The sequence below is a fragment of the Cygnus olor genome, chromosome 2, assembly GCF_009769625.2.
Source record: "Cygnus olor isolate bCygOlo1 chromosome 2, bCygOlo1.pri.v2, whole genome shotgun sequence".
Classification (NCBI taxonomy): domain Eukaryota; kingdom Metazoa; phylum Chordata; class Aves; order Anseriformes; family Anatidae; genus Cygnus; species Cygnus olor.
In genome coordinates, this window is record NC_049170.1 from 46990381 (window position 1) to 47002747 (window position 12367).

The 12367-nt window shown below is 43.2% G+C and overlaps 1 protein-coding gene across 1 annotated transcript in view; it reads left to right on the forward strand.

The window, feature by feature from the left end:
* Positions 1-12367, forward strand: part of CDCP1 (CUB domain containing protein 1) — a 30125-nt gene that overhangs the window by 8832 nt on the left and 8926 nt on the right. Inside the window, exons 2-4 of the mRNA XM_040548878.1 lie at positions 2611-2814; positions 4221-4577; positions 5927-6295. Coding sequence (XP_040404812.1) covers positions 2611-2814; positions 4221-4577; positions 5927-6295 — 930 coding nt within the window. The remainder of the gene's footprint in view (positions 1-2610; positions 2815-4220; positions 4578-5926; positions 6296-12367) is intronic.

Consider the following 12367-nt stretch of genomic DNA (forward strand, 5'->3'; position numbering starts at 1 on the left):
ATCACCTGCAGCGATGCATTTGGACGCTGGTGTATTGATCATTGCAGCACTTGGGGCAAAATTACCAGGGAGCAGAAGTCAGGTCTCTCAGGGACGGGCAAAGATGCTGCTTTGTTTTAACTATCGCAGGAGGGCCGTACTCACTTATTTCAAACCAGTATTCAAAATGTTGAGAGCTTGAGCCTAATTCTTGTGACTAAAACTGACCTTGGAGCCACACAGGAGCATTCAGTGCAGACGGGCTGGTTTGTTTTTCAGTCGTGCAAGGCTGGCCGTGTACTTCTGGTGTTCCAGAGGTGGGGGAAGGAGCAAAGGTAACTGCTTGTCAAGGAAGCGAGGAGCAGACTTTTCAGCAATGTTTATAAAAACAATAGGTGAGTGTGACAGCTACTGTATACAAGAGAGAAGTCTCTTTTGTTCGTAGGTATTTGTTTGTATTAAGCTATTAGCACTACGTATCTGGGTGGCATAAATGTCAAGAAAATGATGACCGTCGTGGTCAAAGCATATTTTGTGCACTAAATGCATTAAAATGCAAACAAACAAATGTACAGTAGTATGGAAAAACAACTCAAGACTAGTCTGGAAGTAGTTTTGCTTTCTGTTCTGGGAACTGCTTTGCCTTGACGAGCAAGGTGGCACAGCCATCGCTGCTGGCTTTGCTGTTTTCTTCTCCCCACTTTTGGGAAGTTTCCCTTGTGATTGCTCCCCACGTGTTTGGAGTGTCATCACATGGATGGGATATGGAGGAAATATTTGTGTGTGTGAGACAGGGTGACCTGCAGCCCAGGAGGAGCCACTTCTGCCCTCCCTACCTGCTGCAGGAGTTTGGCTCAAGAGCACGGCAGCGCTTGTGGTTTATCCAGCCTGTTGTGGCAGCCTTCCGCACAAACCCTTCTCCCTTGTACGTGGTCATCTTTTTTCTTCTTTTTCGCCTCCCCCCATCAGGAAAACCCAGACTGAAAATCTCTTGAAAGCATTTCTAAAGCAGAAACACAAACGTCACTGGTTCTTATCTTCATCTGGGGAGTTCGGTGTAAGCTGTCAGCCAGCTTAAAAGCTGTAGGGAAGTTAATAAGTGACCCAGTTTTTCACTAATGGTATAGAGGGATGATAAATTAGTCATTGCAAGTATGTGTAGAAATTTGGCCTCTCGGTATTTGAGGTTTTTGTTTGAAACCTTTGATCCTGGAAGCAAATAAGGCGGGCTGTTTCCGGGGCTTGGCCTCAAGGTTGCTCAGAAAAGCCTACAACTCTAGAAGAGGCCCAAGACCACCAAAACTCAAACAAAGCCATGACTGGGTGTCATTTTGACCACCTTCTGCCCTGTTCTCCCTAGCCATGAGACTTCGATGCTGGCAAAGCCGGAGCTGGAGCATTTCCAGTGGCAGCCCGCGGTGCTCAAGAGATGTGTGTTTCTGAGCCAACTGTTCGCTGGCACCTTCCTAGCACCCTGCCTGGCCATGGCGATGGCCACGGGGGCTTTCCTGGGGTGCTCGGCTGCCAGATTCACTCTTTTAATTGGCGTTAATCAGCAAGAGGATTCCTGACCTGACATATGGGCAGAGCTCTGCTGTGCGGCCCAGCAGGATGTCCCTCTCGAGCAGCAGGCCTCTTTGATAAACCACCGCCCATTCCGTACCAGAAGATTGCTCGATGGCCACTTTATTCTGTGGCTCCAGTACCTTGCGTGAGAGCTTCTCCTGCTTTCAGTAGTCCTTGGAGGTGGCGTGAAGGCTGCCCAGGCTTTTATGCGTTCCTCAGCATCTGAAGGTGGTTGTGGCAGGGATGGAGAGGAGATATCCAAGCACACATAGTCCACCCAAGGTTGCAGGTGTTTATTTGCTGCTGAGGGGTGTTGCACGTATGTTGTGTACCTTCAGGGAACATGTTGTAGAAGTTGGGGAAGGTGGGAGAGCCATGACCACACACACCTATCGACCAATGCTCTTGTACCTGAAGCAGTTGTGTGGAGGGAGATATTCCTTACTTTATTGCCTCATCCTCTTATTGAGAACTGGGAAGCTTTCTCGCAGGGCAAAGTAACTAGGGGTAAGTGAAACTCTTAGCAAGTGGCTGTTGGTCTGTGCTCTTGTTCTTCTCTGGTGTCACCAGAGTACCTCATCTGGTGTGCTGCAGGTGTTGGGGTTCACCTCTTACCCTAGTGTGCAACTTAAGCTGAGGCTTGCCTTGTTGTTTGATTGCTGATTAAGCTCCCTGCATTGAGCCACAACTTCGTAGGGACCTTCAGAAGCCAAGCAGGCTGTATGATGGGCATAATAGACTGATAGTCAAAGTCTGGATGACATGAAAGGAATAGCTGAGTTGCTTTTTTAATGCAAAATCCACAACACTGGTGAACTGGAGCAGAACTGGTCCTCCACAAATTGCATTTATGCCTCTCTCTGAGCACAGGCAGCAAGTGGACCTCTGCATCATCTGTGCTGGACTGGGAGAGCTGCAGGTAGTTTCTGGAGATTCAACACTTAAGACCTTTGGGACAGGCATGAATGTTCCCTCTGAAAACATGGCATCTCTAGGGATGCATGGAGAAGCAGGTGGCGCTTTTACATACTAGTAACACAGCACCCTTTCTTTTTTTTTCTTTAGCTTCATTTACAATCCCTCTTCGTGTGGTGGACAACATCACAGTTACAATTAAATTGAGACCTGGTGTTTTATCGGACTGTCGAATTAGCGTAAAAAATATACGCAGGCCTGAACTGAAGATAAGACCTGGGGAGAATGTGACTTTCACCTTCACTTGTAGTACTCCAGAGAAATATTTCATCATGGAAATTCAGAAGAATATTGGTAAGATGCATGTTTCTATTTTTCCCCTGATGGCGGTTTTCTTCCCATTAAACCACATACCCTTTTTTTTTTTTTCCTGTTACTATATCAAGGTATCCCCCATAATCTTGGGTAAGAAGAAATCTTTGGATGCTAATAAATAACCTTGAATTACTGAAACTACACATTAAAAGAAGACTGTGTTTTTATGTCTGGCAGAATGAATGTAACTCAGCTTTTTTCTGAAAACAATTAAATGAGAGTTTGTTGTGTTAGCTGCTTTCTGCTATCCTTTCTCCTGCAATTTATGACCCTGCCAAAGGAACTTGCTACGTGTCAAAAGCCTCTGAGCATTGATAACAATATGTCACGGATCTTAATCATTGAACAGCTTGACCGTGTCTATAAGGACACCAGAAACATTGAGATATTCATGTGTTTCCATATATTAAATGAATGCTACTGACGTCAAGAAGCTGAAAATTTTGAAGCGTTAGAACTAAACTTTCATTTGCTTTGAACGTTATCTCTAGTTTGTGTACGTGTGGTAACGTACTCTTTAATGGTGTGAACACATACTGTTTCTCAATTAGATCCCAGATTTCACTTGGAAGTCAGTTTTTGGCTGTATCTTCATTATTTTTGGGGTGGTGTTCAAGCCCTGTTATAAAGACAGTTCTCTTCATATTTTGGAGTTTTATTCATATGGTTCATGCAAATAACAATATTCACGATATTTCATGATATGTGTGTAAGATTCAGTTGTGGTATTTTTTTTTTCATTTAAGCCTAGGCATAAAATACACTTATTTTTGGTGTCCAGCTTGAAACACCAATAAGCTGGATTTTTCAGAGAAAAGTTCTGTAGGTTATCCCTAGAATATTTCATTGGCAGTTGTTATTCATCACTTCTGCAAAATCTGGACCCCAGGTTGCTCATCAAGGTACCAATGGAATGAAGGTATGGTTTGCAGCAAGCAGTGGAAATCTTAATGATTTGACAGGCATCACATGAGAATTCTTAGAGTGAGACGGCATAAAGTTGGTTCTCTTGATGCATGACTTCCAGCTTTCTTAATGTTGAATTTCTTCCATCTGTTTATTCACTGCCCTGTTCACATACCCTATTCACTACGTACCTTCTAAATTCTTCAGCAAACAATGCAGAAATACTACAGACAATACCTCCTATTAGTCACTCTGGCTTGTCCCTAGAAGCAGGTTTATCCTGTCTGCTCTAAGGGATAGGAGTCCAGTTTAAAGATAGCATTTAACCGTGTTATGGGAGTGTCTTCTAATCTATATAGAGTAGAAGTTAAGTGCAATGTAAAAATTAAAAATTAAAAAAGCAATTAAGGGGGAAGTGGCAAATTCCTCACTTGAAGGCTTTCTGTAGTATGTCATGGCTGTTTTCTCTCTGCATTTAGACTGTGTATCAGGCCCATGTCCCTTTGGAGATGTTCATCTTTACCCACCAGGACTACCTCGCCTTAACAGGACTTTCATCTGGGACGTGAAGGCGAGTACAAAGGCTGGACTTGAACTGAAATTTGCTACCCCGTGGTTAAGACAGATTCAGCCAGGAGAGTTGTGTCCGGATTTAGTTAGCTACAACATCAATAGCTGCATAGATACAGCCACAGTCAACATTGGCACCTTCTGCAGAAATGGTTCAGTGTCTCGCGTCAAACTGCTGGGAGGAGTTGTCATGTCTCTGTACCTCCCGTGGAACTCTGCTCTCACCACCTCGGGCTTTAGCATCGCAAACAGGTCTTCCATAAAACGTAAGTGTGGAGTAGTCTGTCATCCACTGTTATCTTCCCCATGCAATCCTCTTTTCTAGGCGGTGGTGGTGCTTGGTTTTCAGTTCAGGAGGTATCCCTCTTCTAGGGTCAAAATATCTTTGATTGATTGGTTAACCTAATAATTATGTAAGCTGTTGTGTTGCTGCTTTTGGTGCACATTACTCATTTTTCAGTCTCTTTAAACTTGTTAAAACTTAAACATACCTGTTTTTTTGTTGTTTTGTTTTGTGTTTTTTTTAGCTAGATGAGACTAGCTAGCATAATTAGAGTGAGCCAGAAGACCTATTTGCTGGTTTCAGGGTATAGTTGTGTTTCTTTAGTTTGAAATAAAGCTTCCTTAACTTGCATGAGTCTCAAACAAATGTTTCTCTGCAGGAGAGGAAGGTGGGAAAAGGGGAAGCAATGCCTGGAAGGCACATGAGTCTGTTTGCTTAACTGCAGATATCTGTTTCAACCTGTGCAGTAGCATAAAATAATCTTCGTAAAATACCTGAAATGTGTATAGCAGTCAGTGAGTTAGTTTGTGATCTCATGACAAACCCCCCTTTCAGAGATTTTCTTGATCTTTACTTGAATTGTGCAATTATTGCCATCAGCTATAGATGGAACCTGATCTAAGTTCATCTTTCTAGAAGGCTTCTTCCACAATGGCTAAAAAAGGAGATTTGTCACCCCTTCTCTTGCATGGCACTGCTGAAACGTTCGGGAAGGTGAGAGGCATGGCACTCCTCACAGTTGCTCATCGTTGCTGGCATCCTAGAGTGGGGCTGTAATCTCTGCGTACATAACTTCACTCTGCCAAGTGCCGGGACTCATCCAAGTACAAGGCGTGTTACACGATCTCCATGCCTCACCTTCTTGTTTTATCATGCATATTTGAGGCTCTGTACTAGTGTGCTTTTGTTAGATCTCCAAGGTTTTTGGACTGAGAGCTCCGTGCTGATTTAAAAGCTCTCATCTTTTGTTTCGTGAAATCTGGTGAAGTGGTACTAACAGATGCAGTTGTCAGGCTGCGTATTTGCTCTTATAAAGCCAGGACAAGTAAGAATTTCCTTTCCAAAAGGTATAGGCCTGTCTGTGTGCTTGACAGGTAGACCTGCTACGCTGCAAATACAATGTTAGCGTATCCCTTTCCCTTTCTGTAATTGAAGACAATAGCATCAGCTCAAGTATATGTTTTAGTCTGATGGTTTTGTAATAAGCTAACCTGTAACTGAAATGGGTGAGTTCACTGTCAGATAAAATACTCTGCTGCTGCAGTGCTACATATGCTGGTGTGTCTTCTCTAATTTCTAATGCTTTTGCATGATTTGTTTCTCCCATTTTAGGGTTATGCATTATTGAATCCATTTTGAACAGGGAGTCTTCCGTCACACTGATGTCCCCAAACTACCCCTTGGGCTTTCCAGAAGATGAGCTCATGACGTGGCAGTTCGTAGTTCCTTCCAACTTGAGAGCAAGTGTGTTTTTCCACAACTACAGCCTCTCCAATTGCGAGAGGAAGGAGGAGAGAGTGGAGTATTACCTTCCTGGCTCCGTCAGTAACCCAGAGGTGTTTAAGCTGAGTGACAGCCAGCCTGCCAATATTGCTGGCAGTTTCAACCTGTCCCTGCAGGGGTGTGATCAGGACGCTCAGAACCCAGGCATCCTCCGCTTGCTCTTCCAAGTCGTCATTCAGCATCCTCAGATTGATGAGAGTAAGTACTGGTTTGCCCCTTCTGTCTCTCTGTGCATTTATCTCTTATCTCTTTCCTTCTGCAGATACAAACTGACTTTGTCACAATTTGCAATGGAGTAAAACCACCATTGTAGATTGTATGCTTTATATTGTAAATGGAGGTTCCTTTCCTTTTCCAAAGGTGTATATCAATGTAATTGAAAATACCTTTAATATCTGTGGTATCAGATCTTGCACAGTGTATAGTCAAAAGTGAGCATGGGGCAGCATTTCCTTGAGCCTGTGTTCTCTCTGTGGGGATCCAATCCAATTATCATGCAAGAACCTTAGTGTTTGATTAAATTGTCCAAGCTTATGTGTCACTGCGTGTTCTGAGTACTAAAGGGTTGTACCATCTCACCACTTTCATCCTCCGTTCTTTGTCTGTCTGATCTGGCTCCATTCATGAACAGCAAATCCTCCTGAAATTGTTGTTAAACAAATCACATGTTGCATCTTGGAAGCCAGACAAAGTGAAAATACTGTATTTAGTTAATCAGCTTTATCTCTGCTCTACTTTGGGGTTGAAAAAAAAAGCAAGAAGAATTTTAATATATTTATGACCAGTAGACAAAATGATAATTACCTACAAATAAAAAAAAACAGGTTGCCATTTATTTGATGAAATGCAAGCAATAAACCACTTGGATTTACGAAAGAGCAGTGGTTTCTCTAGGGATTTCTTAGGATTATATGAGTGATTTTGGTTATGTAAGTTCCATCAAAGATTCAAATTCAGCCCTCAGGACAGTATTGAAACTTTTATTAAAAAAAGCTTGTTGTCTGTAGTGTGCAAATTAAACATGGTTCTTATTAGAAAATGCATCAATATCTGCATATTCTCAAAGCTTCCCAAACCTTTTGGTATTCCACAGCTGTCTGTGATGCTTGTCATTAAATAAGAGGAAAATACAGCTATTTTCCAATCAAAATCTCTTTTTGGCCTAATCTTGACTGTGTTTAGCTGCTGAAAACCTCTGAATCTGAATTCAGCTGAAAAATCTGAACCAATCTGAAGACTGAATAGCCCTGTGGTGAAAATCCTAGGTTCTGTGCTTGATTGTGGCAATGACTTGAAGATTTCCACCCGACCTCTTACCTTATTTTGTGCTGTGATTTCCCATACAGGAAAAAGCTATTTTATTCACACACACACCCTTTTTTTTTCCTTAAAGCCTTTATGATCCATAGCTGAAAATAGGAATTACAGGTGGTAATAAAAATGTGTGTGTGTGTCTATATTTACTCTGTCCTTTCTTCAGTATCAGAGACACATTGTTAACAGCGTAAGAGTGCCATGTGGATCTGATATCTGTCATTCCACATGATAGTTATGCGTTGTGAACAAGGCTACAGCCATAATCATATTTTTTTCCTCTTCTCCTTCCCCTCCTTCTTCCAGATGTTTTTGAGTATTTACAACTGCCATTAGCTTATGTGGGAAAAGGTATTTTTTATCCCTGCTTACCCCTGTTCTGACTTTTCCGTAGCTGCCCAGATAGCATGTGATGGAAGACAACTCTTTGAAGCCTTGGTTAGGCAAAATTGGTAAGAGGAACTCAGCAGTAAACTGTATTTAGCTGGAAAGTTTTCCCCTTTAATATGTCTATTCTCAGATTGTTGTTCAAGAGTTGCTCCTATGGAACATACATAGAGGTTCCTATGGAGCATACATAAATACTACAGTAAGGCACCATATCAGGAGTGAAGCCTGAAGTGGGCTGTCTGGAAGGAAATCGTGTTGTAAGAGCCTGAAGAGAAGAACGTCTTACTTTGTTGTTTTGTGATTTCAGAACTTTATTTTTAAATAAATAGACCCTAATCCATTCAAGAGTTTTCTTAAGTCTCCACTGATAAAAAACTGAGAAAGTGATGGAATGTGAAAAGTTGGTAAAACTGGTCCAGAGAAAGGATAAAATAGAAAATCTTTATCCATAGAATTATCCTGCCCAAGATCAGTGGGGATTTGCTGATCTTCACTGGAAAACACAAACATAAATGATTGGTTTGTTTTTGGAGATCTGAGAGCTTTTTTATTCTTGCTTCAGACTTCTCAGGATTTCAGACTTCTCAGGATCACAGCAGTGAAATGGTGGAGAAAGGAGAGACCACCTGTGTGTTTTTGATGATGTAGGATAAGGAATTCTGTTAACAGTAGCTATTCCCGAGGTAGGCCCCAGTTTTAGAGCCTCTAGGATAAAAAAGTGTTGCAGTGGCTTTGAAATTGTATACTGTGTATATACACATAAGTAATATTGTCTAGCTGAAGCATTTTGAGGTGACTGCAAGTATGTAGAGGAGAGGCTGCTAGGTGCCTCAGGAATGACATCACTTATTTCAAGCAAAGGTTCAAATTCCAGTCTTCCCTAGAAGGAGAGACAACGCACTGGATTTTGATTTACAATAGCAGATTCTCACAAGCTGTTCTCAATACTTCAAATGTGCAAGAACTGGAACAGAAAAAGAGGTAGGCTCCAGTCCTGGACTCACTTCTTGCACTGGCTTTATGTGCCAGCTTTACTTTCGTCATAGGTGTCATTTTCTTCCACTGAAGTTAACAAAACTCATGAAGGTATTCAAGGGATACATGTGTAAGGAAGGTTGAGGGTGCTGTGGAAAGGCAGAGTTGCTTGTCTGTCATGAGATCTAAAATGTACATCAAACCATGCACCAAACTATCCCTTCGATTCCTCTCCCCTTCTGCAAAACCACTTCAGTGTCTCACTTTTTCATTTCATTTTTGGCTGATCTGGCTTCTTCCTCTTAATAGAGGTGGTTTAAGGAATTAGTTAAAATGGAACATAACAAGATGACTAAGCCCTGGGCCTGCAGCTGAACCAGAGAAAGCTAAAATAGATATTCCTCATTTGGGATCCTTACCAAAATGATTTAATTGTAGCTTAAATCAGTAGACAGCTGAAGTGTATCAGCTGAGTGATTACATATAGATTTGATGGGTTAGAAACTAAACGAGATACTTGTCTTCTCCTTGTGCATGTTGACTCAGATTACTATTTAGTAAGACTGGCATTATGTAAACTCACTTTCTAGGAAGCTTAGAGACCTGGGAATGGGAAAATGGAGTCTTTCATCTGGGTGATGCTAATGTGAATTGACCTCTTGTTGGCAGAGCTCAAAAGCTGCCATACTAAGTAATAGGAATATGGCAGTCCCTATCCAATGAACAAATAACTACATTATAAAACTGCAGGCCCAGCCAGCCCCAGCAAAACGTAGTGTTTGACTAATGTGGATTTCAGTTCCTTCAGCTTGTCCAAAGGATTTAGATCAGGGCTATTTTGCACTGTAACTCCCAGTTCTGGCTGAAACACTGCAAGTACAACCCTTTTTCCCCTGGGGGCACTGGCTGCCCTTTTGGAGTCAGACAGCCTCTATCCCTCTTCTTTGAATTTGTTGGCAGTCACAGTGTGATGGTCCTGATGTCCACACACAGCCGTGTGCTGCAGAACATGCGCTGCTTGGGATGGTTGAGCTCCAGCTGTGGGGTCTGGACACATACACGTTGCTGCTGGCCAATATGTTCTCTCTGCTTTCTGCACTACAGCCACGTACCCGTATCAGGGAGATGAGCATTGCTATTTTCTCACAGAAAGCGTGTGTAAAATACTGTTAGGTGGTGTTTTATGGCTTTAGACTGAATCATCATGGCCATGGATGACAATAGGTGGCAGTGAAACTAGATTGCCTGGCTGCTGCTTTCAGTTGCAGCAAGGTAAACTATATATTACCAAGCCTCCTGCTCTTCTCTACTCTTGTTCAGTGTTGTAGGCATTGTAGGCACAACCCTCCTCCAAAGGTTGAAAGGTGAATGTGCTGTTAGAGCTGGGACAGAGGTGCTCCAGCAACAGGCCCAACAGAACCTCTGTGACTGGATTGCCATCTAGCAAGAGCATTCAGAAAGGCATCAGGATCCAAATTTTTCCCCAGGCATTGATCAGAAAGCCAGATCAGTGTGTTTCAAAGCAGATGGAATAATCTATCACTGATGAGATCTACCTCTGCTGCGTGAACATAGGTATTGCTCACAAGAACAGAAGGCCTAGGTGTACAAAGGAAGGATCCAGTATTAGACTGGAAACTCAGGAAGTCGAAGTCCAATTGAATGGACTTGATGGGACACTGAAGCACTTGGTGCTGTAGCTTCCCTTCCAGGGAGGGGTGCTCCTGAGGAGAGCAGAGAAGCTGCATTAGCACTCTGAGGTTTATCAGCCTCAACAAACATCAGCGTATTTAGTGTTTTATGGATTACCGAGTATCGTAGCTCAGGTTCACTGTCTGAGGTCCAAAAAAATTGTGAGATTATAAGTAAGGTGGCTGTCAAAGAGATGCACCCACGTCCCCCTGCTTTCATGTTTCTGCCTCCCTTCTTGCACTAGAACTTATGAGCCTGACTGAAGGGAAGACTCACAATGTGTGTTTGTCCTGCTAGGTTGGCTCCTCTGGATGTGCCCTCCATCCAGTTTATCAGGAAGATGCACAGCAGACAGTGCCAGCCCAAGGCAAGGGTTGGAAGGTGTAGCTGAGAATGGGGGAAGGACAGACAGAAACAGGTCTTCTGGCTGTGGTGTTCATTTGGCTCAGCTTAAATCCAGCACAGAAACAAGTTGGATGCAGCGAATCCAATGGTGACTGAAAATCAAACATTGTGAGGTCTCTGCTCAGGACATTAGTGTGAAATAACATAAAGATCTGATGATTTCTGCTTTCTTGAGTTCAAGAAATGTTTGGACAATGCTTTCAGAAATATGGTTTGATTTTTGGGTGGTTCTGTGTGGAGCCAGGAGCTGGACTCGATGATCCTTGTGGGTCCCTTCCAACTCGGGATATTCCATGAGTCCATTCCATGAGGCTCATGGAAGATGATATGAAATGGTTGTGGTTTTTCAGGTAGACTGGAGTAGAGGTGGTTTGCGTCTGTCATTTTGGATATCACAGGCTCACAGAACGGCTCAGGTTGGCAGAGATCTCTGGAGATCATCTAGTCCAGCTCCTTGCTTAAGTAAGGCCTACTAGAACAGGTTGTCCAGGACTGTGTCTGGTTGGCTTTTGAGTATCTTCTTAAACAAGGGCTCTTAGAATCTCTCTGAGAAGTCTGTTTCAGTGTCTGACCATACTCATGTTCATTTTTTTCTTATGTTTAAGTAGAACTTGTATTTCTGTTTGTTCTCACCGTCTCTTACCCTCTAACCGAGTCTGGCTGCACGTTGTTTGCATGTGTACTTGCATGTCCTCCTGAGCCTCCTTTTCTTCAGGCCACACAGTCCCAGCTCTCTCTCTCTCTTCTCCTATGAGAGATAGTTCAATCCCTTAAGCATCGTCGTGGCTCTTTGCTGGCCTTACTCCAGTACATCCATGTCTCTCCTGTACTGGGAAGCCCAGAACCTGACCCAGCACTCCAGGTGTCTCACCAGTGATTTAGCAGAGGGGGTCTCACCTCTCTCCACTTGCTCTGTTTTCTTTCTAGCACGGCCTAGGAGGCTGTTGGCTGTCTTTGCCACACCGACACACTGCTGGCTTGTATTCCACTTGATGTCCACCAGGACCCCTAGGTCTTTCTACGAAGCTGCTTTCCAGCTGGTCTGCCCTGAGTCCTCCTGCTTGTGCTAACTTGTTGTGAGGGTACACTGTCCTCTCGTCAGTCAGTAAGGAAAATGTTAGGCAGCTTTGGTCTCAGTATCAACCCCTAGGGTAGACCGCTAATGACTGTCCTCCAGATGGACTTTGAGCTGCTGATCACAAGCCTTTTGAGGTCAGCAGTTGAGCCCGTTTGTGTACACCTCGCTGTCCACTTACCTAGCTTATACTTATCAGTGTGTCTGAGAGGGCGTTACAGGAGATGGTCTCAAAAGCCTTGCTAAAATTGATCTGAACAGCACCCACTGCTCTTGCCTCACCTCAAGCCAGCCCTGTCATTCTAGAGGGGTGTCAGATTTTTCAAGCATGTTTTTCCCTTCATAAATGCTTGCTGACCTAATCCTGATCACCTTCTAGTCCTTCATGTGCTTGGAAGTGGTTTCCAGGGTTCTGTCCT